Consider the following 27,266-nt stretch of genomic DNA (forward strand, 5'->3'; position numbering starts at 1 on the left):
AGCTCCGATCGGTCCGGCAGCGCTAAGTCCCGCCCACAGCGTGAATCAGACCGAAGCTGGCTAAAAGCGTATGGGCGTGCTGGAAAGAGGATTCCAGGCTCCGATCTATTTGACGCCCAGATTCGGCACTTAGACTCAAAATGGTAAAATCAGGCCCTTAGAATTTTTTTGGGAGACTTTCTTAAATATCTTTTATGTCCTTTTAATATTCTGTTTCATGCTATCACTCCAGCCCTTTGATCATCTTGTTTTCTTTTTCACCACTCTATCGATCATTCTCTTTTCTGTGTTTGCGTGTTTTCCTTTTTGTCCATTCCTTCCTGAAATGCCTTTCGTGCTGTAAATTCTGTATCCCGTTCTGATGAAGGGATGAATATTAACCCCGATTATAAACATTCAGCACTGAGAGTTTGATATGAATTGCAGCTTCTGTTGGAACAACCTCTGAGTTTGCATTTATGCTGATTATCAGCAACTAAGCAGAAGGGTGGAGTGGCGGAATCTGGCTGTTGTGGTTGATGGAAGGGTCCAGGTAAAGGATAAAGGAGGGGGACACAATTTCCTGTAGCACAATATTTCACTGCCCCCACCCGCCCCTCCCCTCCACACCATGCTGAATCTTGAGGAGCATTGTTCGCTGGAAGTAATGTCACCCTCTCAGTATCTCTCAGCAATACTCCAGGAAAAGGGAGATTTAGATGAATGAATTCTACACTCTGAGCTATTTGAATGCTACATTGCCTATTTATGTTGGTAATTTATGCAGCACAGAAAATAAGTTGATTTATTCAGTCTGCACCCGATGGGAGTCCTAAAAGACATTAAGATAGGCTTTGGGGAGCAATGTGTTTGCCACGATCGACTTGAAGAAAGAATAACTAAGCAATATCTTTAATGTCCTCAGGATAAGTGCTTCACAATTATCAGCAATTATGTATGAGGTAACATGGTAACCATGAAGTTTGCCCACATTGAGATCTGACAAACGCCGAGGAGATGTATAAGCAGGCAGTTTGTTTTGATGGTGTTGAATATAGGCCAGGATTTTAGCAGAGCTTCTTTCACTTCCTCAAAAAGAAATGAAGTGCGCAAATAGCCAGAGTGTCAGGATGATATTTCATCTCCGGCATTGCAGCATTCCACTGGAAAGGTTGTTTGGTATCTCGCTGAGAGATTTAGAAGCTTGTAAGGTTGAACATTAAGTATTTATTTACAATGCAAAATTATACATATCCCCATAGTATAGCCCTCCATGGGTGCTGCCTCCATGCTTACTCCTTCTCCCATTGTCTCCAATCATGTGACTCCCAATATCATGCCACGGCTGGTACTGTTCTCCAGTCCCACGTTAACCCCTGCTCGACCTGAACACCCTTGGACTACGCCACCCCCAAGTCCTTACTCAAATATATTTACAATACAATCTTCTTGACTTGCTACCTCTTCGTTGCACACGCCAAACCCCTCCCCCCATCCCCAACGTTATAAGTTTAGACGCCCTGGAGACTTTATGATTCTTTCAGATCTCACTCTGTCACATTTGGAGGAATGGTAGTCTCTCTGTGGGTGACTTCTGTTGGTTTGGGGTTGAAATTGTAGCGTTTGTTTGTCTCCATTTGATTTGCATTTTACACTCCTTGTTGACAATCCGTCTGCCTTTCTCGGAGACCGTGGATTTGTCCCATTCTTTCTGAAGGGAACATTCAGTCCGTTCATTCCTAGAACAGACTCGGGTTTCTTTTTCCCTGGTCTCTGCCATGTTCTTGCTGGATGTTTACATTTCAAAAATTGAACCTTTTCCACTCATTTCGCAGTTTTCACCAAATATTTGTTTACTCTTATTTCCAAATTCTTTTTCAAGTTTATGAATCTTTTCATTCAGCTCTGCAACTAATCCGGGGAGTTCAGTTGTCTTTATTTCACAGTTATTTGCTTTGAAAGTCTGGATTTGCTCTTCCACACTCCGCATCGCATCTTTTACGTTTGTCAGATTGGATCAAAGTTCAAGAATTTCATTGCTCTTTTCATGAAGCTTAACCAATTCTTCTGATGTTTGAAGTACATTGAGTTCTAATTTTTCATCAGCCGACTCACAATCTGTACATGAAAATTGGTTCTCTACACTGGACAGATTTCCTTTGGCATAATTCCTCAGTGCTATCCTTCAAGCTTACATTATCATTTTATTTTTGCTAAATCATAGAATCCTACAGTGCAGCCCATTCGGCCCATCAAGTCTGCACCAAGCACAATCCCACCCAGGCCCTATCCCCATGTAACAGCATGTATTTACCCTAGCTAGCCCCCCTGACACTAAGGGGCAATTTAGCATGGCCAGTGCACCTAACCCGCACATCTTTGGATTGTGGGAGGAAACCGGAGCACCCGGAGGAAAGCCACACAGACACAGGGAGAATGTGCAAACTCCACACAGACAGTGACCCAAGCTGGGAATCGAACCCGGGTCCCTGGCACTGTGAGGCAGCAGTGCTAACCACTGTGCCACCGTGCCGCCCAAATATTTCTGAGACACTTGGCACTCCTTTGTGAGAATTTCTACTTCCTCTTGCAACATTTTCTTGTTATTCTTTTGTCCTTGATTTTTATTTCAGCCATTTTCAACAACTCAACATTCTCCGTACATCTGAGGCATCCAGTTTTTCTTTTCCTTCTCGCTCCTTAATCTTCAGCACCAGATTTACATTTTCTCATCTCATTTCTGTCTTTTCTTTGTCTGCAACAGAGAATTGTCCCTATCCTTCATTTTGGTTTCACTGTTGGCAGGTCTGTCTCCGGTGAGGTCTTAACTTGTTGCAGTTCTGTAATCGTGCTACTCTTGGCTTCATTATCCGCTCGTAATTGGGAAGGTTCTACGGCTTTTCCTTTCAATCTCTCCTCTTTTCCACTTGGCTGGCCTTTCAGCTCTTCAATCTCTTTCTTGAACCTCTTGGCTTCCTCCTGGAATATTGAGCGTTGCTGAATCTCTTTTACCAACTGGTTCGGGCTGAGCAGCTGGGAGTTGTGGAGGTAGGCCTAGTCCATTTTAGTGCCTAGGCCTCATTAACATTCTGCCAGCCTGCTTCATGGCAAAATGGTGCACAGAGGACTGGATTTAGGCCTATGAAAATTGGCTAGTCTGAAGCCCATTATCATTAAAGCCAGCTAGGTTGCAGACCAGGCAGGTAAAATTGCACCTAATGGCCCCTTAGGGCCCCAACTTATTTGTGTTTATGAAGCTTTGAAGCCACAACAAGGCCAATGGGAGAGGACAGCTCCCAGAGGCAGGCAGTGTTGGACAGGTAACTGAATATTAAAATTGAGAGAGACCGAAGGGGAAATTGTTGGGTCTTTCGTACCCATGGCCCGTCTTGGGAACATATGGAGCACTTGGCTCTGATGGTCCATTGGCCTGCCACGAGGAAGCTGCCTCGAGGAAGTTGGCTACTCCCACATGGCGCTGAAGTGAGGCTGCTCTACCACTAGCCAAATGCCAGTCACCCGCTAAAATGGCCCCCTACGGCCTTTCGTTGTGCAAATTGGCAGCTGACCTCCATGGAGTGATCCACCTTTCAGCCTGCCTGCTGCTAAAAAAACTCCCATGTGGGAGGACAACTCCAGAACTGTTTCTACATGGTCCTTGCTGATTTACTGCTTCCCAGCTCCATTCTTACCAACTGGGGCCAGTAAAATTCAGCCCCGAGTTAGGGGTTATACTGAACTCGGAGAGTGGGATGTAAATGTAGATTTAATTCACAGAATCCCTAAGTGAAAAAGGAGGCCATTCGGCCCATTGGGTCTGCGCCAACACTCCAAACATCACACCCAGGGCCAACCCCCACCCAACCCTGTAACCCCACATATTTACCTTGCTAATCCCCGAAGCTACACATCTTTAGACACTAAGGGTCTATTTTATATGGCCAGTCCACCTAACCTGCACATCTTTGCACTGTGGGAGAAAACCGGAGCACCCGGAGGAAACACATGCAAACTCCACACAGTCAGTGACCCAAGGTTGTAATCGAACCCGGATCCCTGGTGCTGTGAGACAGCAGTGCTTGCCATTGTGCGACCCCTAATTGGAAGATAAAATCTGAAGCTATTGAGTAAGATGTTGTTTGTTACTGTTTCTCTTCCCTTATCTACTGCTCCCCAAGGCAGATTTTCACATGTTCCCATAGTTAGTTATTCCCAGAAGCTTCTGGTAACTAGTCTGTCACCAGAACCTTATAACTTCAAGTCACATCAAGCATGGCTGACCAGCAGTCTGTTCCACTCTTAGCGCCTGCCATTGACAGATACCCAACCTGTTTGGCCGCATTATAAATCACCTCCTGGAGTGGGCCTCAATCCCGGAGCTTCCGGCCCAGAGTCAGGGACACTACCTACAGTGCCACAAGGCCTCCATTGAATGAGAAATGATGCAACATATATGTTGGGATGCTCTGGAGTAGTTATTTTATTTTGTTATGACTAGTTAATATCCTTTTTGGCATGACCAAAGTCTCATCTGTGCAGGGAGGTAGTTGTGAGAGTTTAGTTGCTAATGAGGTTTGTCTCTTTAAGATCATCGTGAAGGTACTCCCCATGAGGAAGGAGTGTTGCTGGCACAGATTGCACACTTCTCACTGCTGAACACAAAACACATCCAACCAGAAGAGTGCTATTCATGTTGTTTGTTTATCTCTTTTTTTAAAAAATTAGAGTCATAGAATCATAAAATTATATATTTCAGAAGGAGGCCATTCGGCCCATCGAGTCTGCACCAACCACAATCCCACCCAGTCCCGATTCCCCATAACCCCATGCATTTACCCAAGCCACTTCCCCTGACACTAAGGGGCAATCTAGCAGGGCCAATCAACCTAACCCGCACATCTTTGGACTGTGGGAGGAAACTGGAGCACCCGAAGGAAACCCACGCAGACGTGGGGAGAATGTGCAAACTTCACACAGACCGTGACCAAAGCTGAGATTCTTTTTTTTTAAAAATTCATTCATGGGACATGGACGTCGCTGGCTGACCAGCATTTATTGCCCATCCCCTAGTTGTCCGAGGGCAGATGAGAGTCAACCACATTGCTGTGGCTCTGGAGTGACACGTAGGCCAGACCAGGTAAAGATGGCAGATTTCCTTCCCTAAAAGACATTAGTGAACCTTTAAACAAGATTACAAATGTCTCTCAAATCATTAGTTGCACCTGTGATAAAATCAGAGATTTCTTAATTTAATTTTCATGAAATATTTATCAGTGGAAGGACTGGGCTGTGTATCTGGTGTCATTAACATCTTGCTGATTTATATTTCCAACACATTTGAATTTTTTTTCGCTGCTTTTTCAAACTATTTATTCCCACACGAATGTGTCAAGGGAATATAATTACCCTTTAAGCATTAGAGAATATTGAAAAGATTTAACCTTTTGATTATAATTTCCAGCTTTGTGACAATTGAGTAGATTCAAACATTGAATTCAGCTACAATTACCCATTCGAGTTTCCACCACAGGAACATTGATAAAAATGTAATTAATTTTGCAAGAAAATGTGTGCATGTGATTTGGATTTTAATAATGATTAAGATAAAAGATCAATTTGACAACATTTCCTCCTCAGTGTAGTTTTTCCTTTTTTAAAAACATTCATTTACAAGATGTGGGCATCGCTGGCTAGACCAGCATTTATTGCCCATCCCTTGTTGCCCTTGAGAAGATGGTGTGGAGCCGCTGCAGTCCCTGAGATGTAGGTTCATCTGCAGTGCTGTTAGGGACAGAGTCCCAGGATCTTGACCCAACGACCATGAAGGGATGCCGATATATTTCCAAGTCAGGATGCTGAGTGGAGCACCCCTCCGCTGCTGTCAAAATCCCTGAATTGGAGAGGAACTTCCAAGGGTTAAAGAACACAAGAACTAGGAGTAGGCCAACTGGCCTTTCAAGTCTGCTCCGCCATTCAATAAGATCATGGCTGATCTTTTCATGGACTCAGCTGCACTTACCCACCCACTCGCCATAACCCTTACTGTTTAAAAATTTATCTATCATTAAAGGTTGTGTTCCCTTCTGCTGCCCTTGTCCTTCAAGATGTTGCCAGAGTGAGGTGACTTCTTGAGAGTTGTCCCCAGCATACCCTCTACTTCTATCTTTTACTCTTGTTTTATGCTTTTAAAATGTTACTCTAACTCTCATAATAACACTACATTCTGCACCCTCTCCTTTCCTTCTCCCCGATGTACTCTGACCGGTATGCTTTGTCTGTATAGCGCACAAGAAACAATATTTTTCACTGTAACCAATACATGTGACAATAATATAATGACTTCAGTCAGGCCATTGAGGTTGGCCTATTGGAGTATGAACTCCCCTGATTAAGGATCCAATTGATGGGCCAATCAGGGAGTCTTTGCCTTGCACTTAACAGAGAGTGTCAGTTCCTCTGACACCCCCGGAGATGAACTGCTAACTCTCTGTGTACTGCTGTTAGAGTTTGTAAATAAAGGGATTTTGGTGAAAGGACTTTGGCCGCCAAAGACATATTACAAATAATAAATCAAAAATCTAGATGGTAGCAGTCATGGGTTTGCAAGTATAAATGTATATTTTACATGAGGTGCTAGCATTTGAGAAATGATAACCAAGCTTTGATTTTTCAGCAGATTTCCAATATGAATGTACTGACCCTGGAAGCCTTTCTTTGATCATTTAACATTTCAGTTCTGACCTTCACAGGTAACCCAATTCAAACCAACAATGGATAGAATTGAATGCCATTTCCTGAATGAGTTCAGCGGCAGGGGGCAATTAATCTGGCAGGAGGGTAGCAGGTGGCGACCGCATGCACTGCCTTCCCATCTATGTCCTGATTAAGTCCAGGGCAGAAAGGCTCGTGGATGGCCTTGCCCACAATTAATGCCCACTTAAGGCCCTCACCCTGTCGCCCCTGTTATTCATCCAATGTTGGATGGTGGGGTGGGGGCGTGCCACATGTGGAAGCACAAAAAGCAAATCATGTCAAGGATATCTTGTGAGCTCCTGGGTTGGGGTGGGTGGGGGGGAAGTTCTCTCACTAAAAAGCACAGTGCCTGACTGAAGGTCCCATCCAGAAGGGGAAAAAAAACAGTAAAATGGGAAAATAAGAATACTGGTCCAAACTGTTGCTGCTGATGACCACCCCTCTGCCCTGTCCCATGATCATCACTCACCTGTGACCTGAGTCCCTTGGTGATCGTGGACCTCAAACTGGTGCTTTACCAGCAGTTGCCACAGAGGCGCTGCTGAGCAATAAACAGCAGCCAGCTTCTGATCGGCCAGCAGCTCTCGATGGCTGATTTCTTCCCCCAGGGTCCTTGGTCCCTGGGGAGGCCCACAGCTGCCCAGATAAGTGCCTGAGAGGCAATTCAATTTGGTGAGCCTTCCTGAAGTTAGACAATGTGAGGCTCCCATCAGCTCTCCAGGTGGCAGCCGAGATTCCCATCACCACCATTCAATACCACCCTGTTTTTATTTATTTTATTCATTCGTGGGACATGGGCATCACTGGCTGGCCAGCATTCATTGCCCATCCCTAGTTGCCCGAGGGCAGTTGAGAGTCAACCACATTGCTGAGGCTCTGGAGTCGCATGTAGGCCAGACCGCGTAAGGACGGCAGATTTCTTTCCCAAAAGGATATTAATGAACCAGGTGGGTTTTTCCAACAATCAACAATGGTTTCATGGTCATCAGTAGATTCTTAGTTGCAGACATTTTTTTATTATTTAATTCAAATTCCACCATCTGCCGTGGCGGGATTCGGATCCGGGTCCCCAGAACAGTAGCTGAGTTTCTGGATGCATAGTCTAGTGATAATACCACTAGGCTATTGCCTCCCCTATTGTTAGAAGATATTCATCCAGGAAATGAGGACTGTTTTTAAACCTCCTGTTCCAGAAGAAGTTCTTCATGAAGTGTTTTGCTGTTTTTTCTGGTTCTTTCAGCAATTCCACTTGGACTGAAAGGATTCAGTAAAATGGGATTTGATAGTAAATTGGTGCATTGGAGTATTATGCTGGGATCAGCATTTCTGCATAATGGAATTTACGCAAACTCATTGCTCGTTCAAGTATTTTGCTTGGATTAAATCAGCGCTCATCTGGATGTGATGATTTGGGAGCACTTTTATCTCCACGGTGGAAATAATTTGTGTCCACTTGAAATAGCATTAGCAAAGCCCTGCTGGGCTTACCCACTCACAGGACACTGTGCTGCAGTTTATTTAAATACACTGCTGATCATTGACGTAACTGGAATCTGGCCAAGACCAGCCTTACAGGAATGAACTAGCCATTCACAGTCAATTGAATTGCGGTGACCCCTCGACTTTGCCTGAAAAACATTAAAGAAACATTTCTGCCCTGCTGGTCTCCATTAGAGTTTCAAAATCACCCTCATTCTCAGTGTCATGCTTGTAGTTATAAGGGATTTGTTTTCTTAAAGGTGGTCTGGTGATGTTGTGCTTCGGTATACATCATGACTGATGTGCCTTCTTGGTTGTTTATCTAATTGAGGTATCTATGATTAAATGGAAGGCAAAGGGACATCTGGTAAGTGGGAGGCTTTCAAAAGTGTGTTCACCAGGGTTCAGGGTAAGCACATTCCTCTTGGAGTGAAGGGCAAGGCTGGTAGAAGTAGGGAATCCTGGATGACTTGGGATATTGAGGCCCTGGTCAAGAAGAAGAAAGAGGCACATGACATGCATAGGCAGCTGGGATCAAGTGGATCCCTTGAAGAGTATAGAGGGTGTAGGGGTAGAGTTAAGAGAGGAATCAGGAGGGCAAAAAGGGGACACAAGATTGTTCTGGTATATGAGGCAAAGGAGAATCCAAAGAGCTTCGACAAATACATAAAGGGCAAAAGAGTGACTGGGGAGAGAGTAGGACCTCTTAAGGATCAACAAGGTCATCTATGTGCAGATCCACAAGAGATGGCTGAGATCCTAAATGAATATTACTCATCAGTATTCACTGTTGAAAAAAGCATGAATGTTAGGGAACTTGGGGAAATAAATAGTGATTCTTGAGGAGTGTACATATAACAGAAGGAGGTGCTAGAAGTCTTAAAGCGCATCAAGGTAGATAAATCCCCAGGACCTGATGAAGTGTATCCCAGGACACTGTGGGAGGCTGGGGAGGAAATTGTGGGTCCCCTAGCAGAGATATTTGAATCATCGGTAGTCACAGGTGAGGTGCCTGAAGATTGGAGGGTGGCAAATGTTGTGCCTTTGTTTAAAAAGAGCTGCAGGGAAAAGCCTGGGAACTACAGGCCGGTGGTGGGTAAATTGTCAGAAGGTATTTTGAGAGACAGGATGCAGAGACATTTAGAGACACAAGGACTGATTAGGGACAGTCAGCATGGCTTTGTGAGTGGAAAATCATGTCTCTCAAATTTGATTGAATTTTTTGAAGGGGTAACCAAGAAGGTAGATGAGGGCAGTGCAGTTGAGGTTGTCTACATGAACTTTAGCAAGGCCTTTGACAAGGTACCACATGGTAGGTTATTGCATAAGGTTAAATCTCACGGGATCCAGGGTGAGGTAGCCAAATGGATACAAAATTGGCTTGATGACAGAAGTCAGAGGGTTGTTTTTCAAACTGGAGGCCTGTGACCAGTGGTGTGCCTCAGGGATCAGTGCTGGATCCACTGTTATGTGTCATTTATGTTAATAGTATGGATGAGAATTTAGTAGGCATGGTTAGTAAGTTTGCAGATGACAGCAAGGATGGCATAGTGGACAGCGAAGAAGGTTATCTGGGATTGCAATGGAATCTTGATCAATTGGGCCAGTGGGCTGACGGATGGCAGATGGAGTTTAATTTAGATAAATGAGAGGTGATGCATTTTGGTCGATCGAACCAGGGCAGGACTTACTCAGTTAATGGTAGGGCGTTGGGGAGAGTTATTGAACAAAGGGATCTAGGGGTTCAGGTTCCTAGCTCCTTGAAAGTGGAGTCACAGGTGGACAGAGTGGTGAAGAAGGCATTCATCATGCTTGGTTTCATTGGTCAGAACATTGAATACAGGAGTTGGGACGTCTTGTTGAAGTTGTACAAGACATTGGTAAGGCCACATTTGGAATACTGTGCACAGTCTGGTCACCCTAGTATAGAAAGGATATTATCAAATTAGAAAGAGTGCAGAAAAGATTTACTAGGATGCTACCGGGACTTAATTGTTTGAGTTATAAGGAGAGGCTGGATAGACTGGGACTTTTTTCTCTGGCACGTAGGAGGCTGAGGGGTGATCTTATAGCGATCTATGAAATAATGAGAGGGGAGAGATACAAAAAGGTCCGGAGGGGCAATTTCTTCACACACAGGGTGGTGAGCGTCTAGAATAAGGAGCCAGAGGTAGTAGCAGAGGCGGGTACAATTTTGTCTTTTAAAAAGCGTTTAGACAGTTATATGGGTAAGATGGGTATAGAGGGATGTGGGCCAAATGCGGGCAATTGGGACTAGCTTAGGGGTTTAAAAAAAAGGGTGGCATGGACAAGTTGGGCCAAAGGGCTGTTTCCATACTGTAATCCTCTATGACTCTGTGACTCTAAAGGATTTGACAGAGAGAAACTATTTTCTCCAAAATGAGGAAGAATAACCTGTAGGCAGTTCAAGGATTTTAGATTTGATTTATTATTGTCACGTGTATTGGGATACAGTGAAAATTGTTTCTTGCATGCTATATTGACAAAACATACCGTTCATAAAGTACATAGGGGAGAAGCAAATGAGAGAGTGCAGAATGCAGTGTTACAGTCATAGCTGGAGTGTAGAGAAAGATTAGTGTAATAGGAGGATTCAAAAGTCCAATGGCAGCAGGGCAGACATTATTCTTGAGTCAGTGACCTCAAACCTTTGTATCTTTTTCCCAACAGAAGAAGGTGGAAGGGAGTATGTCCGGATTGCATGGGGGCCTTGATTATGCTGGTTGCTTTTCCGAGGCAGCGGGAAGTGTAGATGGAGTCAATAGACGGGAGGCTGGTTTGCGTGATGGACTGGGCTACACCCTTTGAAGTTTCCTGCAGTCTTGGTCAGGGCAGGAGCCATACCAAGCTGTGATACATCCGGAAAGGAGGCTTCCTATGGTGCATCTGTAAAAATGGATGATGTCAGGCAGCACTACTTCTGGGGAATGGAAATCTGGAACTCTTCGCTCCCTCTCCCCAAACCCTTCTCCCCAAAATTGCTGTTGCGATTAGGTCAACTGAAAGTTTCAAAAGAAAGGTTGATAGATTTTTGATTGGCAGACATATTATGAATTAAAGAACAAAGGCGGGTGGTAGAGTTGAGATGATGATCAGCCATCTTCTGAGTGAATGGGGAAATGGGCTCATGGGACCTGTTCCTATAAAGAATTAAAAGGGCAGAATATTGTTTAAATAGAGAACAGCTGCAGAATTCTGAGGTGCAGAGGGATCTCGGGCTCCAGTGCATGACTCACAGAATTATCATGCATGTTCAGCATGTAATCAATGGAATACTACCCTTTATTATGAGAAAAATTGAACATAAAAGTAAGAATGTTTTGCCTCAGTTATGTAGGGCATTGGTGAGACTGCATCTCAAATGCTGTGTGCAGTTTTGGTCTCCTTATTTAAGGAACAATGGGGCGGCACGGTAGCACAGTGGTTAGCACTGCTGCTTCACAGCTCCAGGGACCTGGGTTCGATTCCCGGCTTGGGTCACTGTCTGTGTGGAGTTGGCACATTCTCCTCGTGTCTGTGTGGGTTTCCTCCGGGTGCTCCGGTTTCCTCCCACAGTCCAAAAGATGTGTGGGTTAGGTTGATTGGCCATGCTAAAAATTGCCCTTAGTGTCCTGAGATGCATAGGTTAGAGGGATTAGTGGGTAAATATGTAGGGATATGGGGGTAGGGCCTGGGTGGGATTGTGGTCGGTGCAGACTCGATGGGTCGAATGGCCTCTTTCTGTACTGTAGGGTTTCTATAATGCTATGATTTCTATGCTTCTAATGGGTTATAGGCAGTGCAGAGGCGATTTACTCGATTGATACCTGGAATAAGCAAGTTATCTTGTGAGGAAAGGATGGACAAGCTGGTCTCATTTCCACTAGAGTTTAGCAGAGTGACTTAATTGAAGTATATGGTTAGCACTGCTGCCTCACAGCGCCAGGGACCCAGGTTGAATTCCGCCCTCGGGTCTGTGTGGAGTTTGCACGTTCTCCCCGTGTCTGAATGGGTTTCCTCCGGGTGCTTCGGTTTCCTCCCACAGTCCAAAGATGTGCAGGTTAGGTGGATTCGTAGAATAGAATCATAGAATCTCTACAGTGCAGAAGGAGGCCATTCAGCCATCGAGCCTGGACCGACCACAATCCCACCTAGGCCCTATCCTTATAACCCCACATATTCACCCTGCCACTTGGGGGCAATTTAATATGGCCAATCAACCTAACCCGCCATGCTAAAATTGACCATTAGTGTCAGGGGGGTTAGTTGGGTAAATAAATGGGGTTGAGGGGATAGGGTCTGGGTGGGATTGTTGTCGGTGTCGGCTTGATGGGCTGAATGGCCTCCTGCACTGTAAGGATTCTATGATTCTATTCTAGGATCCTAAATAGTCTCGACAAGGTGGACGTAGTAATGATGGGGGCGATTCTCTCGTCTCGCTGCGCTAATGTTTTGGCGGGTCGGGATGGGAGAATTGCGTGTGGGCGGATTCGCGCAAGTGTTCCTGACGCACGCGTATCTCCAGGCGCCGGGACCACGCAGAAAATCAGCAGGTAAGTCATTTTAATCTATTTTAATTGTCATTATCAGGTCGGGACTGAAGTCCCCAGGCCCGCAAGCATCTCCCACCCCGCCAGTACAATTTAGACCCGGAGGGGTTCTGACTGGCTCCCCACTTTTGTGGAAGTAGCGGGAGACCCCGCTGGAGTGAACGGGGGCAATTGGGGGCCCCCAGGGGGTGGGGCGGTGGGAGGGTGGTGCCCCATGGGCATGGGCAGCCTGGCAGTGCCAGCCTGTGCCCCCTGGCACTGTCCATGGGGCAAAGTACCCATGCCCAGGGCAGCTTGGTGCTGCCCATCGGGCATAGGCAGTGCCAAGGAGGTGGGGCCTAGAGGCAGGGACAGCTGGGGTGGGGCCTAGGGAGCAATCGGTGGGGATGGGGGGGTCCCACTGTCACTTTGCATTGAGGTCGATCAGGGCTGGAAAGAAGCCAGCGATCGGGTCGGGTTAGGGGTGTGGTGGTCTGCCGGGGGGTGTCTGCCTCTTGTTGAGGAGGGGGATGTCACTGCTGTGGCATGGGTGGCTGGAGATCGGAGCGCTCCTGGATAGGGGAAGGTCAGGGCTGGCCCGCGAATGTCCGTGGGGGCCGTGATCAGGCTGTGGGGGTGTTGGGAGGGGCAGCACTGCTGGGATTCCAGGCTGACCAGTGATCGAGCTGACCAGCAAACTGCAGGTGACAGTTCAGGGCCACTGCACATGTGCAGAGTTCCGGAACCGTCAGAACCCGGTGTGAATAGGCCCCCGCCCCCGCGGGCTTTTAATTATATTCCCAATTGTGACCTCTTTGTGATCTCTGCATCGCACAGAGTGTTGGAGATTCGAATGTGAACTCCCACTGAAAAAACAATCGTGATTTACACCAGTTTTCCTGTGAATTCAACACTTAGAACTCTTTTGGGAGAATCGCCCCCCCAATGTTTCCTCTTGCAGCTGAATCTAGGATTAGGGGAAGTGTTTTAAAGTTAGGGGCTGCCCTTTTAGGACAGAGATGGGAGAGTTTTTTACTCTGAAGGTTGTGCGGCTTTGGAACTCTGCCTCAGGAGGTGGTGGAGGCAGGGTCACTGAGTTAAGGTGGGAGGTAGATAGATTCTTGTTCAGCAAAAGAATCAAAACTTATCAGAGGTAGATGGAAATGTAGAATCTGAAACACAAACAGGTCAGCCATGATCTTATTGAATGGCAGAACGGGCTTGAGGGGCTGAACTGCCTACTTCTGTTCCTATTTCATATATACATATGTTCCTTGGCATCAGGAGAAGCACTGAGAAGTGGTGCTTTCTGATAAAGTAATTCTTCTCATAAAGAGTGATCAACACAAAAAGATGGGTGTCTAGATAAAATAACAGAGGAGAAGAGCTCATAATTTAACAAATTGAGTTTTACTGAAGGAAGACATTTTGTCAAAGATTTTTGTCTGGCGAGGTTACAGAGGACTCCTCTGATCTTCGTGTTGTCCGTGAGCTGGTCGACTTGTGCTCGCTGACAGGCCAGATAATGAAAAGCCCATCAAATAATTTTCTGGAGAAACTCGCCAAATTCATTCAACCCCCACCCACTCCTGCTTGCCGTCGCAGTTAAGTAACATGCCTAAAAGCACCCTTCTGCGCATTGCCTAACTGAGCATCCTTAGTGGACGAGGCTTGACATAGAAACACCATTGAGGCCTGATTCGCAACTCGGCTCAGTCTGACATTCGCGCGTGTGTTCCCTGCAGCAAGAACTGCTGGGTAGCGCCCAACAGCAGGAATACTGGATAATTTATCTCCCGACCCAAGGACAGGGCTGCAGCAGCCAATTGTTAGCAGACTAAGATTGTATCAGGGAATGAAAACCTTGTTGGACTATATGATTCAGTGTCACACCAGGCACAGACTAATCACCACTGTTGGAGAGCCTGGCCAAGAGAGCCTTGACTGTTGGGAAAGGGGCATAATTTCTCTCTGGTTTGATAATCAAACCTCTACAGACCTTATTCAAGACTCGACAGTAAGTGAATGGCTTATATACACGCCTCCATAGATAAACCGCACGTCAACTTCAATAGTAAGTTAAAGCTTTAATTATTTTTTTTAAATGCTGCCTTTTGTGAGCTGTGTAAGCATTCTGAGTGCCATGAAGAATATGTGCTACAGTAGTGGACTTATTCATTCAGTTCACCTGCGAGGAAGTGTTGCAACAAGCAGTAGTGTTACTGTGCAAGTATTATTTGGCAGCCTGGCCTTGAGGTTATGTTTGCCACTATTTGAATGGCATGTTATTTGAGCTGACAAGAAAATGAATAGACGTATGGTGCAGGACTGACTATACTTAAAGTGCCCTCTGCTGGCACATGTTGAGTATTTCTGTAGCATTATTGAAGGCTCTGCTGATACAGTGTAGAAGCGGGAGGACCAACAGTCAGATGCTCCCTATGGAACCTTACCAATAATATTTCAGGAGGAGCCTTCAGAGTTCCCACCAAGTGCCTTTGTTTAGAATCATGGAATTCCTACAGTGCAGAAAGAGGCCTATTGGGTCTGCACCGACACTTACCCAGGCTTACCCCACGTATTTACCCTGCTAATCCCTCTAATCTTGGGACACTATGTGGCAATTTAGCATGACCAATCCACCTAACCTGCACATCTTTGGAGTGTGGGAGGAAACCGGAGCACCCGGAGGAAACCCACGCAGACACGGGGAGAATGTGCAGAGTCCGCACAGATGGTGACCCAAGGCTGGAATTGAACCCAGTGCTTTGAGGCAGTAGTGCTAACCACTGTGCCACCCTTATACGCACATGTTTAAGAATCACAGTGAAGGATATAGAGCAATTTTGGCTTCCCGGAAACAAGGAGTCGAGCATGAAGCAACATTATGACGGGTGTGGTAGAATTTGTGTTGATCAAAACTTATGTTTATTATTGATTTCCTGTTTCTTGTCTGCTTGCCTTGTTCCGCAAGTGGTTATTGTCCCTGCCTCTGAGCCAGAAGCTCCAGGTTCAAGTCCCATTCCAGAGCGTGATTACCACGGAAGCTGCTACATTCCAGACACCCAGAGCAATGCTCTGGGGACCTGGGTTCAAATCCCACCATGGCAGATGGTGAAATTTGAATTCCAATAAAAATCTGGAATTACAAGTCTAAGGATGACTGGAGTGAAACCATTGTCAACTGTTGAAAAAATCCACCTGGTTCACTAATGCCCTTTAGGGAAGGAAATCTGCCGAACTAACTGGGTCTAGCCTACATGTGACTCCAGACCCACAGCATTGGGGCTAACTCTTAAAATGCCACTCAGTCCGAGGGCTATTAGGGATGGGCAACAGATGCCAGCCTTGCCAGTGATGCCCACATTCCATGAAAGAATACATTTATTAAAAATTTATCCCACAGTCAAACAGGTTGATTATCGATCTGCAGATCATTCAAACATGCCTTTGGAACTGACTTTTACTTCTCTGACTTTTACATTGGGGGACGTAGATTCCCTCCCCAGCTTAAAACTCAGCCCTAATTGCTCAGAGCAGTGGGGACTATTTTTTTATTCATTTGTGGGACATGAGCATCACTGGCACTTATTGCCCATCCCTTGTTCAGTGGGCAGTTGTGAGTCAACCACATTGCTTTGGGTCTGGAGTCACGTGTAGGCCAGACCCAGTTAGTTCGGCAGATTTCTTTCCCAACAGGACATCAGTGAACCAGATTGGTTTTTCCAACATTTATAAAAATCCATGCACCCATTCTTACATATTTTTGAGAAGCACTGTGTACCTTCAGTGGCTTATTTTCCTTTCTTTCACCTCACTATTATATATTTTTTTCAAAAATGAGTGGACACAATCCTTGCTCAAGTGCAATTCTTGAAAGAAAATTAATGTTCAGAAGGACAGCATCCTGTGGTAGGAATTTTTTAAAAATTCATTCATGGGACATGGGTATTGCTGGATCTTTGATAAATAACAAAGAAGGTTGATGACAGGAATATGGTGGATGTTGTCGATGTGGATTTTAAGAAAACATTTAACAAAGTACATCAATCGCTGAAGGTGGCAGGACGTATTCAAAGACTGGTTAGCAAACCTTATAGGATCTTAAGATTCAGAAGTAGTGCCGTTGAGTAAAACATGGAAGTTATGCTGAAACTTTATAAAGCTCTATAGCCCCAACTGGAGTATTGTGGCTAGTTCTGATCATTGCACTTTAAGAAGGACGTGAAGGTCCTTGGCAGGGTGAGGACGAGGTTTTTCCAGAATGTTCCAGGGAGGGAGGATTTTAGTTACAAGGCTAAATTCGAAAATCTGGGGTTTGTTCTCCTTGGAGCAAAGGAAGTTGAGGGAAGATTTGATAGATGTTGATATTGTGACAGGTTTGAATGTGAAACACTGTTCCCATTGGTCGATGGTACAAGGAGTACAGAGGCACGGATTTACGGTGCTGGAAAGAGATGCAGGGGGTTGCATCTTTGTGTAAAAAAAAAGATTTGGGAATGACCTGGAACTCGTTACCCACAAGGTTGGTGAAAGTGGAAACAATCAATGATTTTAAAAAGGGAAGTAGATGGGGAAATCAACCTGTAGGGCTATGATGATTGAGCAGGGGAGTGAGACTGACTGGATCACTCCAAATGGTCTCCTCTGTGCCGGAAATTATTATTTGGAAAAGACTCTCTACTAACACAGCGCACACGGCTCCTGACCAAAACGACAGCAACCTCTCCTAGTAAAAGTAGGGTTAATTCTCTGTCGAACAGCGGTGAATTGGGGGGATGGTTATATAATAGTATGTGTTGGTGTGTCAGTATGTGAAATTAGTAATGTGGTCCACTGGCATAATTGATGGGGAATTACCCAAAGATCTCCATTCTGCCTGGGAATAGTTACATCAGTATGTAAATGCAGCTGTAAATCAGGATAATTCAATGGACACTATTTGCATCAGTAGGTCCATCTATCTTTAGCAGCTTTAGGGGCGGCACGGTGGCACAATGGTTAGCACTGCTGCCTCACACCGCCAGGGACCTGTGTTCGATTCCCGGCTTGGGTCATTGTCTGTGTGGAGTCTGCACATTCTCCCTGTGTCTGAGTGGGTTTCCTCCGGGTGCTCCAGTTTCCTCCCACAGTCCAAAAGACGTGCTGGTTAGGTGCATTGGCCATGCTAAATTCTCCCTCAGTGTACCCGAACAGGAGCCGGAGTGTGGCGACTAGGGGATTTTCACAGTAGCTTCAGTGCAGTGTTAATGTAAGCCTACTTGTGACTAATAAATAAATAAACCTTAAGAAACTTGCTGACCATCTCAATGCAAACTAACTGGATCCACCAAACCCTGCTGCCCACAAGGCTCGGTATTAAGCAGGAAGAACTTCAGTGTCCACCCATGAGGGAGTAGGGAGCCAGCTGAACTCAACCTGCTCTAATGCTGTGATAATGGGAGCAAAATAAGTCCAGCACTGGAGGGGCAAAACAGAGAATGAAGGCATAAACCAAAAGTGGCAACTTTTGACACACAAGACCCACATAAAACCAGTTTGAGTGGTTCTAATACAGGTTTGACAACATCTTGTTTAACTCCTGTGATGAGTAAAGACTGTGTTGCCATTGTTGGGAAGGGATACACTCAACACTGTTTGTTTGCCCAAATAAAATCAAGAAGTTTAAGACATCCTCCAAGTTGAAAGTTTATTTATTTAATACTGTTCCAAGTAGGCTTACATTAACACTGCAATGAAATTACTGTGAAAATCCCCTAGTCGCCACACTCCAGCATCTGTTCGGGTACACTGAGGGAGAATTTAGCATGACTAATGCAACTAACCAGCACATCTTTCAGACTGTGGGAGGAAACCCGAGCACCCGGAGGAAACCCATACAGACACGAGGGGAACGTGCAGACTCCGCACAGTCACCCAAGCTGGGCATCAAACCCAGGTCCCTGGCACTGTGAGGCAGAAGTGCTAACCACTGTGCCACCGTGCTGCCAAATCTGGACTCGCATATACATTTTCGGAAGCAAAGTTCTCATCTTAAACAAGACCTTATGAGAAAACATTCTGGTCACAGTGGACTGAGCAAGCAGATTGTTTTGTATGCTTAATAAAAGCGTCTCAGGTTTTCAACAATTTCCATGAACAAAGCCCACTGAAGGTGAATTTTATCTTCAGTGTATGACAGCAATCCTGCTGGAAAAAATTGGACAGGTGGAAATTTCACCCCCTCCATCCAGAGGGTGTCTCACCAGCCAGAAAACCCTCAGTTGTATTCCTGATCTGGACTATATTAGTTGATTTTGGGTAAGACTTAGGCACTATGGTTGTCCAACAATAAATCACTTAGAAGTCCAGCATGTGATATCGAATGACTCGAGCTATAATGTGTGAATGTGTACGTTTGGGTGCGTGGAGTGGAAACTTGGTTAAGAATGTACGGCTAGTGATAATTTAGTGATTTGTTCCTCCAAATCAAGCCTGTAATTTTCCATTATTTAGACTATTACCTATATTCCCATATTTAAGCTTTATTCAGTTTGAGTTCAGCAAGAATCCAATTCTAAACACTGTACACATCAAATGAGGACATTTCTAAATTGAACCGTCAACCTCGCTGAATAATCACTGAAGTGATTCTCGGGCATGTTACTTCTGAAGCCTTCCACTTCCTAAACTTCAAAATGCCCGTCTTTTGCTGAGGAATCCTTCCTTTAGGGTTGCCAAGCCCAGAGGAATGTAAGATTGGCCAGGACAGTGCTGTGAGCAATCCAGGGGAAACATTACGGGTGTTTAACAAAAGAACAAATTTTTTGTTTTTATTGAGCACATTAATTTTAGTTGTATGAATATTGGAATTTGGGGAATGTGGATTTTGGTTTGACTGACGATGAAGATTATGATGTGGAGATGCCGGTGTTGGACTGGGGTAAACACAGTAAGAAGTCTAACAACACCAGGTTAAAGTCCAACAGGTTTATTTGGTAGCAAAAGCCACTAGCGTTCGGAACTGGCTGTCCCTTTGTCAGGTGGGTGGGGGTTCTGAGGGGCAGCCTGTTCCGAAAGCTAGTGGCTTTTGCTACCAAATAAACCTGTTGGACTTTAACCTGGTGTTGTTAGACTTCTTACGATGAAGAATTAGCCAGTCAACTTTGGTGGAGTTAGCCATGGGTCAGTTGGTAGCACACTCACCACTTGACTCAGGATACTGTGGGTTCAAGACCAGTCCAGTGCAATGCCAGGCAAGTGCTGAACTGTTGGAGGTGCTGTCTTTTGGATAAGACATCATGGAATCCCTACAGTGCAGAAGAGACTATTCGGCCCTTCGAATCTGCACCAACAGACCCTCTCCCCACACTATCCCTATACTCCCACACATTTACGATGGCTAACCCATCTAACTCGCACACCTTGGGACACTAAGGGGCAATCTAGCATGGCCAATCCACTTAACCTGCACATCTTTAGAGTGTGGGAGAAAACAGGAGCACCCGGAGGAAACCCATACAGACACAGGGAGAATGTGCAAACTCCACACAGACAGTGACCCAAGCTGGAATTGAACCCGGGTCCCTGGAGCTGTGGGCAGCAGTGCTAACCACGGTGCCACCATGCTCGGACATTAAAGTGAGGCCCTGTTTGCCCCCTCAGATAGATGTAAAAGTGTCCTGGCCAATATTTATCCCCCAATGAAGATCACTAAAACTAATCACCTGGTTATTATCACATTGATGTTTGTGCGAGTTTGCTTCATGCAAATTGGCTGCTGCATTTCCTACTTTACAGCAGTCCCTACACTTCAGAAGTACTTCATTGGTTGTAAGCATTTTGGGACATCCCACAGTCATGAAAGGTGCTATACAAATGCAAGTTACTTACCTATCTTATTTTATTCTTCCTTTTTTTCTCTTTCCTTCTGATTGGCATGGAGAGGTAAAGCTACAAGTGACATTCCTACATTCACATTTTATTTGTATGAAATGTTATATGCCTACGGTTGAGTGTGCTTGCTGTTTCTAACTACAAGGAGTACTTTAATGTTAAATGCACAAAGGACAGAGCTAAGTGAAGAGACGCACCAACCATTTAGTGAAAGATTGAAAGTTATTTGACTCATTCATTGGACATTCTTGTTTTGACAGGCAATCTACAAGATGGTTTCCACTGTGATGAAGATGCCTGAAGATGAGGCAACACCAGAGAAAAGAACAGATAAAATCTTCAGGCAGATGGATACAAATAATGACGGTAATTATCAAATCACTCCTTACCATGTCTCGCAAGAAATCCCAATGCAGGCCATTAACATCTCATCCCTTCTTTATGGGTGGGATTTTCTGGTCCATCCTACCAATGGGATCTTCCGGTTGGCAGCACAGTGGTTAGCACAGCTACCTCACGGCGCCAGGGACCCGAGTTCAATTCCGGCCTTGGGTGACAGTGTGTAGAGTTTGCACGTTCTCCTCGTGTCTGTGTGGGTTTCCTCCCACAGTCCAAAGATGTGCAGGTTAGGTGGATTGGCCGTGCTAAATTGCCCCTTAGTGTCCCAGGATGTGTAGGTTAGGGGGGGGTTAGCAGGGTAAATAGATGGATTTGCAGGGATAGGGTCTGGATAAGATGCTCCAATGGAGAGTTGGTACAGACTCAATGGGCCGAATGGCCTCCTTCTGTACTAATAGAAATCATAGAAACCCTACAGTATAGAAAGAGGCCATTTGGCCCATCGAGTCTACACCGACCACAATCCCACCCAGGCCCTACACCCATGTCCCTACATACTTACCCACTAATCCCTCTAACCTACCCATCTCGACACTAAGGGGCAATTTTAGCACGGCCAATCAACCTAACCCGCACATCTTTGGACTGTGGGAGGAAACCAGAGCACCCGGAGGAAACCCACGCAGACACGAGGAGAATGTGCAAACTCCACACAGACAGTGACCCAAGCCGGGAATCGAACCCAGGTCCCTGGAGCTGTGAAGCAGCAGTGCTAACCACTGTGCTACCGTGCCGCCCCACTGTAGGGATTCTGAAACGGCGACCCCCTCCCCATCCATGGCGGATTCTGCTGGCACCTGACAGGTGAGCTGTGAAAAAGGCCATAGACATCAGTGGGACTGGAAGACAGCCGCTGGAAAACATGCCCCATTGGTGAAATTTCATCCAGAATTTGGCAAAGGCAGATAACGGGCGGGAAAAGCAGCATTGAGGCCACTGGCAGCAATGGCGGCTTTCTCCGCCACATCATTCAGGACTTGGTGTGAAGAACATAAAGGGGTGGGCACCATAGGATGGCAGGGTAGGCTCTGATTGTGTAGTGCGCAGGCATGACCCTCTTCTCTCTGAGCGATGCACTCAACTGAGTTCCTCTGGGAGGTCTGCTCGCCAGAGGCGCGCCTTGGGAGACCACTCGGGCTTTACACCGTGCTGCCCTCATGCCGACGTGAATGGATTTTCTGACGGGGGGTGAGGGGATGATTCAGGTGTAGGAGCCTGATAGTAAAATCATACTATTTTCAAATGATGTTTCCAGCGTTGAATATCAGGAAACGCGTCCCATCGCTGACAGGATGATGGGGACAATCACGCCAGACATTTACATGGACGTGATTTGGGAGTTCTTGCGAGATTTTCCGCTTCCGTCGCCGTACTCACCCGACGAAAACAGGAACGCAAACCCCCAGTTTGTGTCTTTACGCCCCCTGTGAATGTGGTGGGTAAAATACAGAGTAATGATTCGTTCCACCGTGTGGGAGCAAGAGACATGAAATCATAAGGCAATTGGACTAAAAAAAGTAAAAATTCAAAGTCCAGTGAGAGAAGGGAAGACTAAAATTAATATTATTTCTCATTAAGAATTAATGAGAGAATGGAAAAGACAATTTGAACTCAGCAAGCTGGTAGCTCCTGGGATTTTTATGATCCCTAACTTGGACCACTTTCCTCTAAATTTGCAACTCATGTAATGTGGGATTTAGCCAGAGTTCATTATTTTTGCGGCATTGGTTTAGCAGATCCATATCCAATTTAGTGTTCTATCCAAATTGCTAAGAGAATCTTATTAACCACTTCTTTAAAGTTCCATGCATAGGAATTTTATGCAGTGAGCAAATAATCTCAACTCCAGTGATGCAGTAGCAAATCATAGAATGTCTACAGTGTAGAAGGAGGCCATTCAGCCCATCGAGTCTGCACCAACTCTCCAACGGAGCAGTTCACCCTGGCCCTATCCTCATAACCCCACATATTTACCCTGTTAATCCCCCTACTCCACTCATCTTAGGACACTAAGAGACAATTTAGCATGGCCAATCCACCTAACCTGCACATCTTTGGAGTGTGAGAAGAAACCAGAACACCTTGAGGAAACCCAGGCAGACATGAGGAGAACGTGCAAACTACACACAGACAGGCTCGGAATTGAACCTAGGTCCCTGGCGCTGTGAGGCAGCAGTGCTAACCACTGTGTCACCGTGCCACCAATTAATATCATAGTAATCCGTCTATCTGTTGACTATTAGCACTAATGGTATAAAAATACAATTACATTTTGAGCAATATCTTGCCCTGTATTCCTTTCTAAATGGTCCCTTCTCAACCTTCTGTTTGCATTATTTTAACTTCACTTTTAGCTGATTTTTAACATCAAAAACTCTGCAACCCATGTCTTTTTAAGGTGATAGGAATGCGCAGATCAGTCCCCAATGTGCTTTTAGGCATCCAACCAGAAAGGAATCCTGAAGAATCACATTAAAAATACACTGCCATTGACACCATTTCTCTTGTAGGTTCTTTCTGTTGTTGTGCTGATTCAGAATCTTGCAGCATCATTTGGCTTCCGTGAATTACTCTGTCACTAACCTTGACCGAGATGTAGGTTTCACAGCGTATTTCGATCTTTCAAAATAGGCACGATGATCTAATAAGCATCCCATACATCCCCAGAATACCATACACCACTACTCAGGGCTCTGTTGATCTTAAACACATTGGGCCAGATTTTGGCAATCGGGACGATTGCCCAATTCCCCAAGTCGGGGTATTTCCAAATTTGCCAGATCTGTTTAGGTAGAAAGTACCCCAAAGTACAAGATTTTTGATTAGTGGTTAGTGGTGGGCCAGGAGGGGGGTGATGGGGCTTAGTGGGGGAGGGGGGGGGGGGGGAACGGCGTGCAGGACGGACATGTGCCTGCTGATCCTGGAAGGTGGCCATGAGCATGGGCAAGTACCAAAGTAAGCTGGCTAGAAGGATCACCTTGGCTCTCTGAGACCTCGTCCCAGTTGTTTAAGCTGATCCTATATCTGCTATCGCTCACTCCTCACACCCCCCTCACCACCTCCATGGCTCCTCATACCCTCTATGCCAATTCAATGCCATCTTATGCCCCCCCCACCCACCCCACATGGTCCCCTCATGCATCCAAGGCAACTCAATTCCAAATCATGACCCCAACCCACTCCCTTGGCTCCACATACCTCCAGGCCAACTCCATAGCCACTCACCCAGTATCCACCGTGGGCAGATATGGGAGCCATATGGGGATGAGAAAAATATGCTTCTGAGAATGTCATGCAGCTCTCGCTATTCAGACAATAGTAAATAAAAACTGCCATTCATGTTTACTTAAATGTTTAATCTCTTATTTTAAAAAAACATTATTTTTATTTCCCATTCCTTTAATAGCCTCTTTAAGCAGTCATTCAAGTCGTGAACTCAGGATCCCCTGCTGAGATAATTGTAGCCTTTGAGACTCGTCTAGAAATTCATAATAAATAGCCTTTGAAAAAATGTCAATAAAGAACCCTATTGAAACTATGCCAACAGATGCTACACCAGCTGGCTGGACATCAAGCAAAGCAATGCAGCCAGGTTTTTTTTCCACAGTGTAAAGAGTGGGGGATTTAAAAAACTTCAAATCATGGCAGTTGAATAGACCTTACTTATCCTTCAAGAACATTTACTTTACACCATATATTTGTGGTTCTACTTCCTCCTCTTAGACTTGAGTGAGATGTTCCACTTCACAATTTTCCGATTGTAAAAACTTTGATTTGATTTATTATTGTCACGTATTGGGATACAATGAAGACTATTGTTTCTTACGCACTATACTGACAAAGCATACCGTTCATAGAGAATCGAAGGAAGAAGGAAAGGGGAGAGTGCAGAATATAGTATTACAGTCATAGCTAGGGTGTAGAGAAAGATCAGCTTGGTAGACCCATTGAAAAGTTTGATGGAAGCAGCGAAGAAGCTGTTCTTGAGTCCTGTTACTTTCAAAACTCAAAGTTAGCTTGTTGTTATCCCCCATTTCCTGTTTGCAAATGTCTTCCAGGTAAATTGTCCCTTGAAGAATTCATTAAAGGTGCCAAGAGTGACCCATCCATTGTACGGTTACTACAGTGCGACCCGAGCAGTGCATCTCAGTTCTAATGGGATATGGCAGCATCAACGCTGATCGCCTGAAGTAAAGGAGCAAGCTTTCATTCCAGCCGGATTGCCAACCCTTTTGTCTGACCTCCATCTTTCTCATCACAAATTGATCCTCCTGCCATAAGAGGGTGATTGACTAACATGGATAGCATATTCTACCCAAGCTGTCTTCAGAGGAGCTTTTAGTCACTGCATTGTCACTTTTGTTTTGTGTTTTCTGTACGGTGGACACTTCAAAAAAAAAAGCAAGCATGCCAACACTTTCAGGGCATTAGTGGGCAGTGAGTAATGTTCTCCACTATGGATCAGATGTAACGCACATGTTCAACATTGGCCCACAACCCAAATATTTTAAAAAAAGACATCACGAATGTAAAGATGCCACTCCCAAAAATACCATATATGGGAGTTTGTGACCACGCTTCAAGTACATTGTAGCCGCTCTAGTTTTTTGCTCTTGTATTGCAAGCCTAAAACAACTACAATTCCTACAATGATCTAAACTGCTCTGCATGTGAGAGAATAAAAAGTTATTTCATGAGCAGGTTCACTCAGTGAGCCCCAGGTCACAGTGGGACCATGTAGTTTAAGCTTAGAAAGCAGGAGAGATATTACAAATATGCTTGCAAGGTGAGGTTTAAGCAGGGGCAAAATGTGTGAGTGGCCCTCACGTTCACAGTGAGATTGTTGACATGTATACAGAATGTACCCTGACTATAATTTTGGTTTGATAAAACAAAGCCCATTCTAATTAAGCAGCACTCTTTGTTTTTAAAAGAAGAAATTAAATACATTCCCTTTTTTTTTAAAATAAGATTCCTAAACCCAGCAGTTTCCCAAAGCCTGGTTTTTGGAAAGGCCTCTCCGTAAATAGCAACCACAAGGAGACTTTGCTGACTGTTTCTCCTTCAGCTCATGTCAAACTAAAAATGGGGCTTATCTCCTGTTCACCAGAGGGTGGGAAGGGAGAAAAGTTGGGAATGGGGTGGGGTTGGGTTGTGTTGGGCTGGGTGCGTGGGGGTTCAAACAGATGAAGAGGGTCAGCTCACTGAATTTTAAATCGCACCTCCCCCCAAAAAAACTTGTTTTAACAAATCATAGCAGTCTGATAAGACTGGATTTGTATTTTTTTCTCTCGAATAAAGTGCAGTAAGGTAACATTATGTAGGTCATCCTAATGGAAATGTCCTGACTGCAGTTTTTTTAGACTTAAGTGGTGAATGACCACAGGCGTTGATGCATAAGTGACACCCTCAAATGTAAAAGTCAGAAATAAAGTTGACCTGTGCACTGGCGTTCCATGGTATACCTCACTTCTGCTTCACAATATGGCAACAAATAGAGACCAGCACAATACATGCTGTTAAAAATGCACAAGAGGATACTTTGGATAGGTGGATGACATGGGCCAAAGGTCTGCTCCTCCCTGAATACTATCTTACAATGTTACAGCACCAAAACTGGAATAGATGTATATTTACAACTCCCAATAAGGACATAAAATCTGTTATAGCAGGGGTGTGTTACATGGCTTCAGATCTGGAGGAGTCATTAGCAGTGCATGTTATATCGTGGTGAAGGGGATTGTTGTACTGAGAAGTAAATGTATTTTTAAAAGAAAAAAAAATGTGTTGATGTAATTCATCTTCAAATATTATTCTAAATTAAAATGTCATTGTTTTAAAGCAGGAATTGAAATGCTTTCTTTCCCCACAACACCCCCCCCCCCCCCCCCCCCACCCAATGGAAGTCAGTCTGATTGTCTACTGCTGTCTTAATAATGTTTAATACTTCTGAATTTGACAAGGTCAGTCAGATTTCTGTCCTTGATTGAATACACTGTAGATTTCTGGACTGGAGAGGTTATTGTTCGGAAACACCAGTTGTCCGGAACTTTTTTGCGAAGACCCACATCAACATTATTTTTACTCCAGTACTTTGGGAGCAGAAACATGAAGGTGCAGCATGGGCGGCACAGTGGTTAGCACTGCTGTCTCTCAGCGCCAGGGACCCAGGTTCGATTCCCAGCTTGGGTCACTGTCTGTGCGGAATATGCACGTTCTCCCCGTGTATGCGAGTGGGTTTCCTCCGGGTGC

At 45.1% G+C, this 27,266-nt stretch overlaps 1 protein-coding gene across 2 annotated transcripts in view; it reads left to right on the forward strand.

Annotated features, from left to right (window-relative positions):
• Positions 1–26,860, forward strand: part of LOC144509284 (hippocalcin-like protein 1) — a 144,950-nt gene extending 118,090 nt beyond the window's left edge. Inside the window, exons 4-5 of one of the 2 annotated variants that reach the window (XM_078237906.1) lie at positions 20,876–20,981; positions 25,073–26,860. In XM_078237906.1, coding sequence (XP_078094032.1) covers positions 20,876–20,981; positions 25,073–25,170 — 204 coding nt within the window. In that variant the 3' untranslated portion in view covers positions 25,171–26,860. The remainder of the gene's footprint in view (positions 1–20,875; positions 20,982–25,072) is intronic. The other variant, XM_078237907.1, reaches the window with a different exon arrangement.
• Positions 26,861–27,266: the final 406 nt, after the last annotated feature.

This window comes from Mustelus asterias, chromosome 21 (assembly GCF_964213995.1).
Source record: "Mustelus asterias chromosome 21, sMusAst1.hap1.1, whole genome shotgun sequence".
Taxonomy (NCBI): Eukaryota; Metazoa; Chordata; class Chondrichthyes; order Carcharhiniformes; family Triakidae; genus Mustelus; species Mustelus asterias.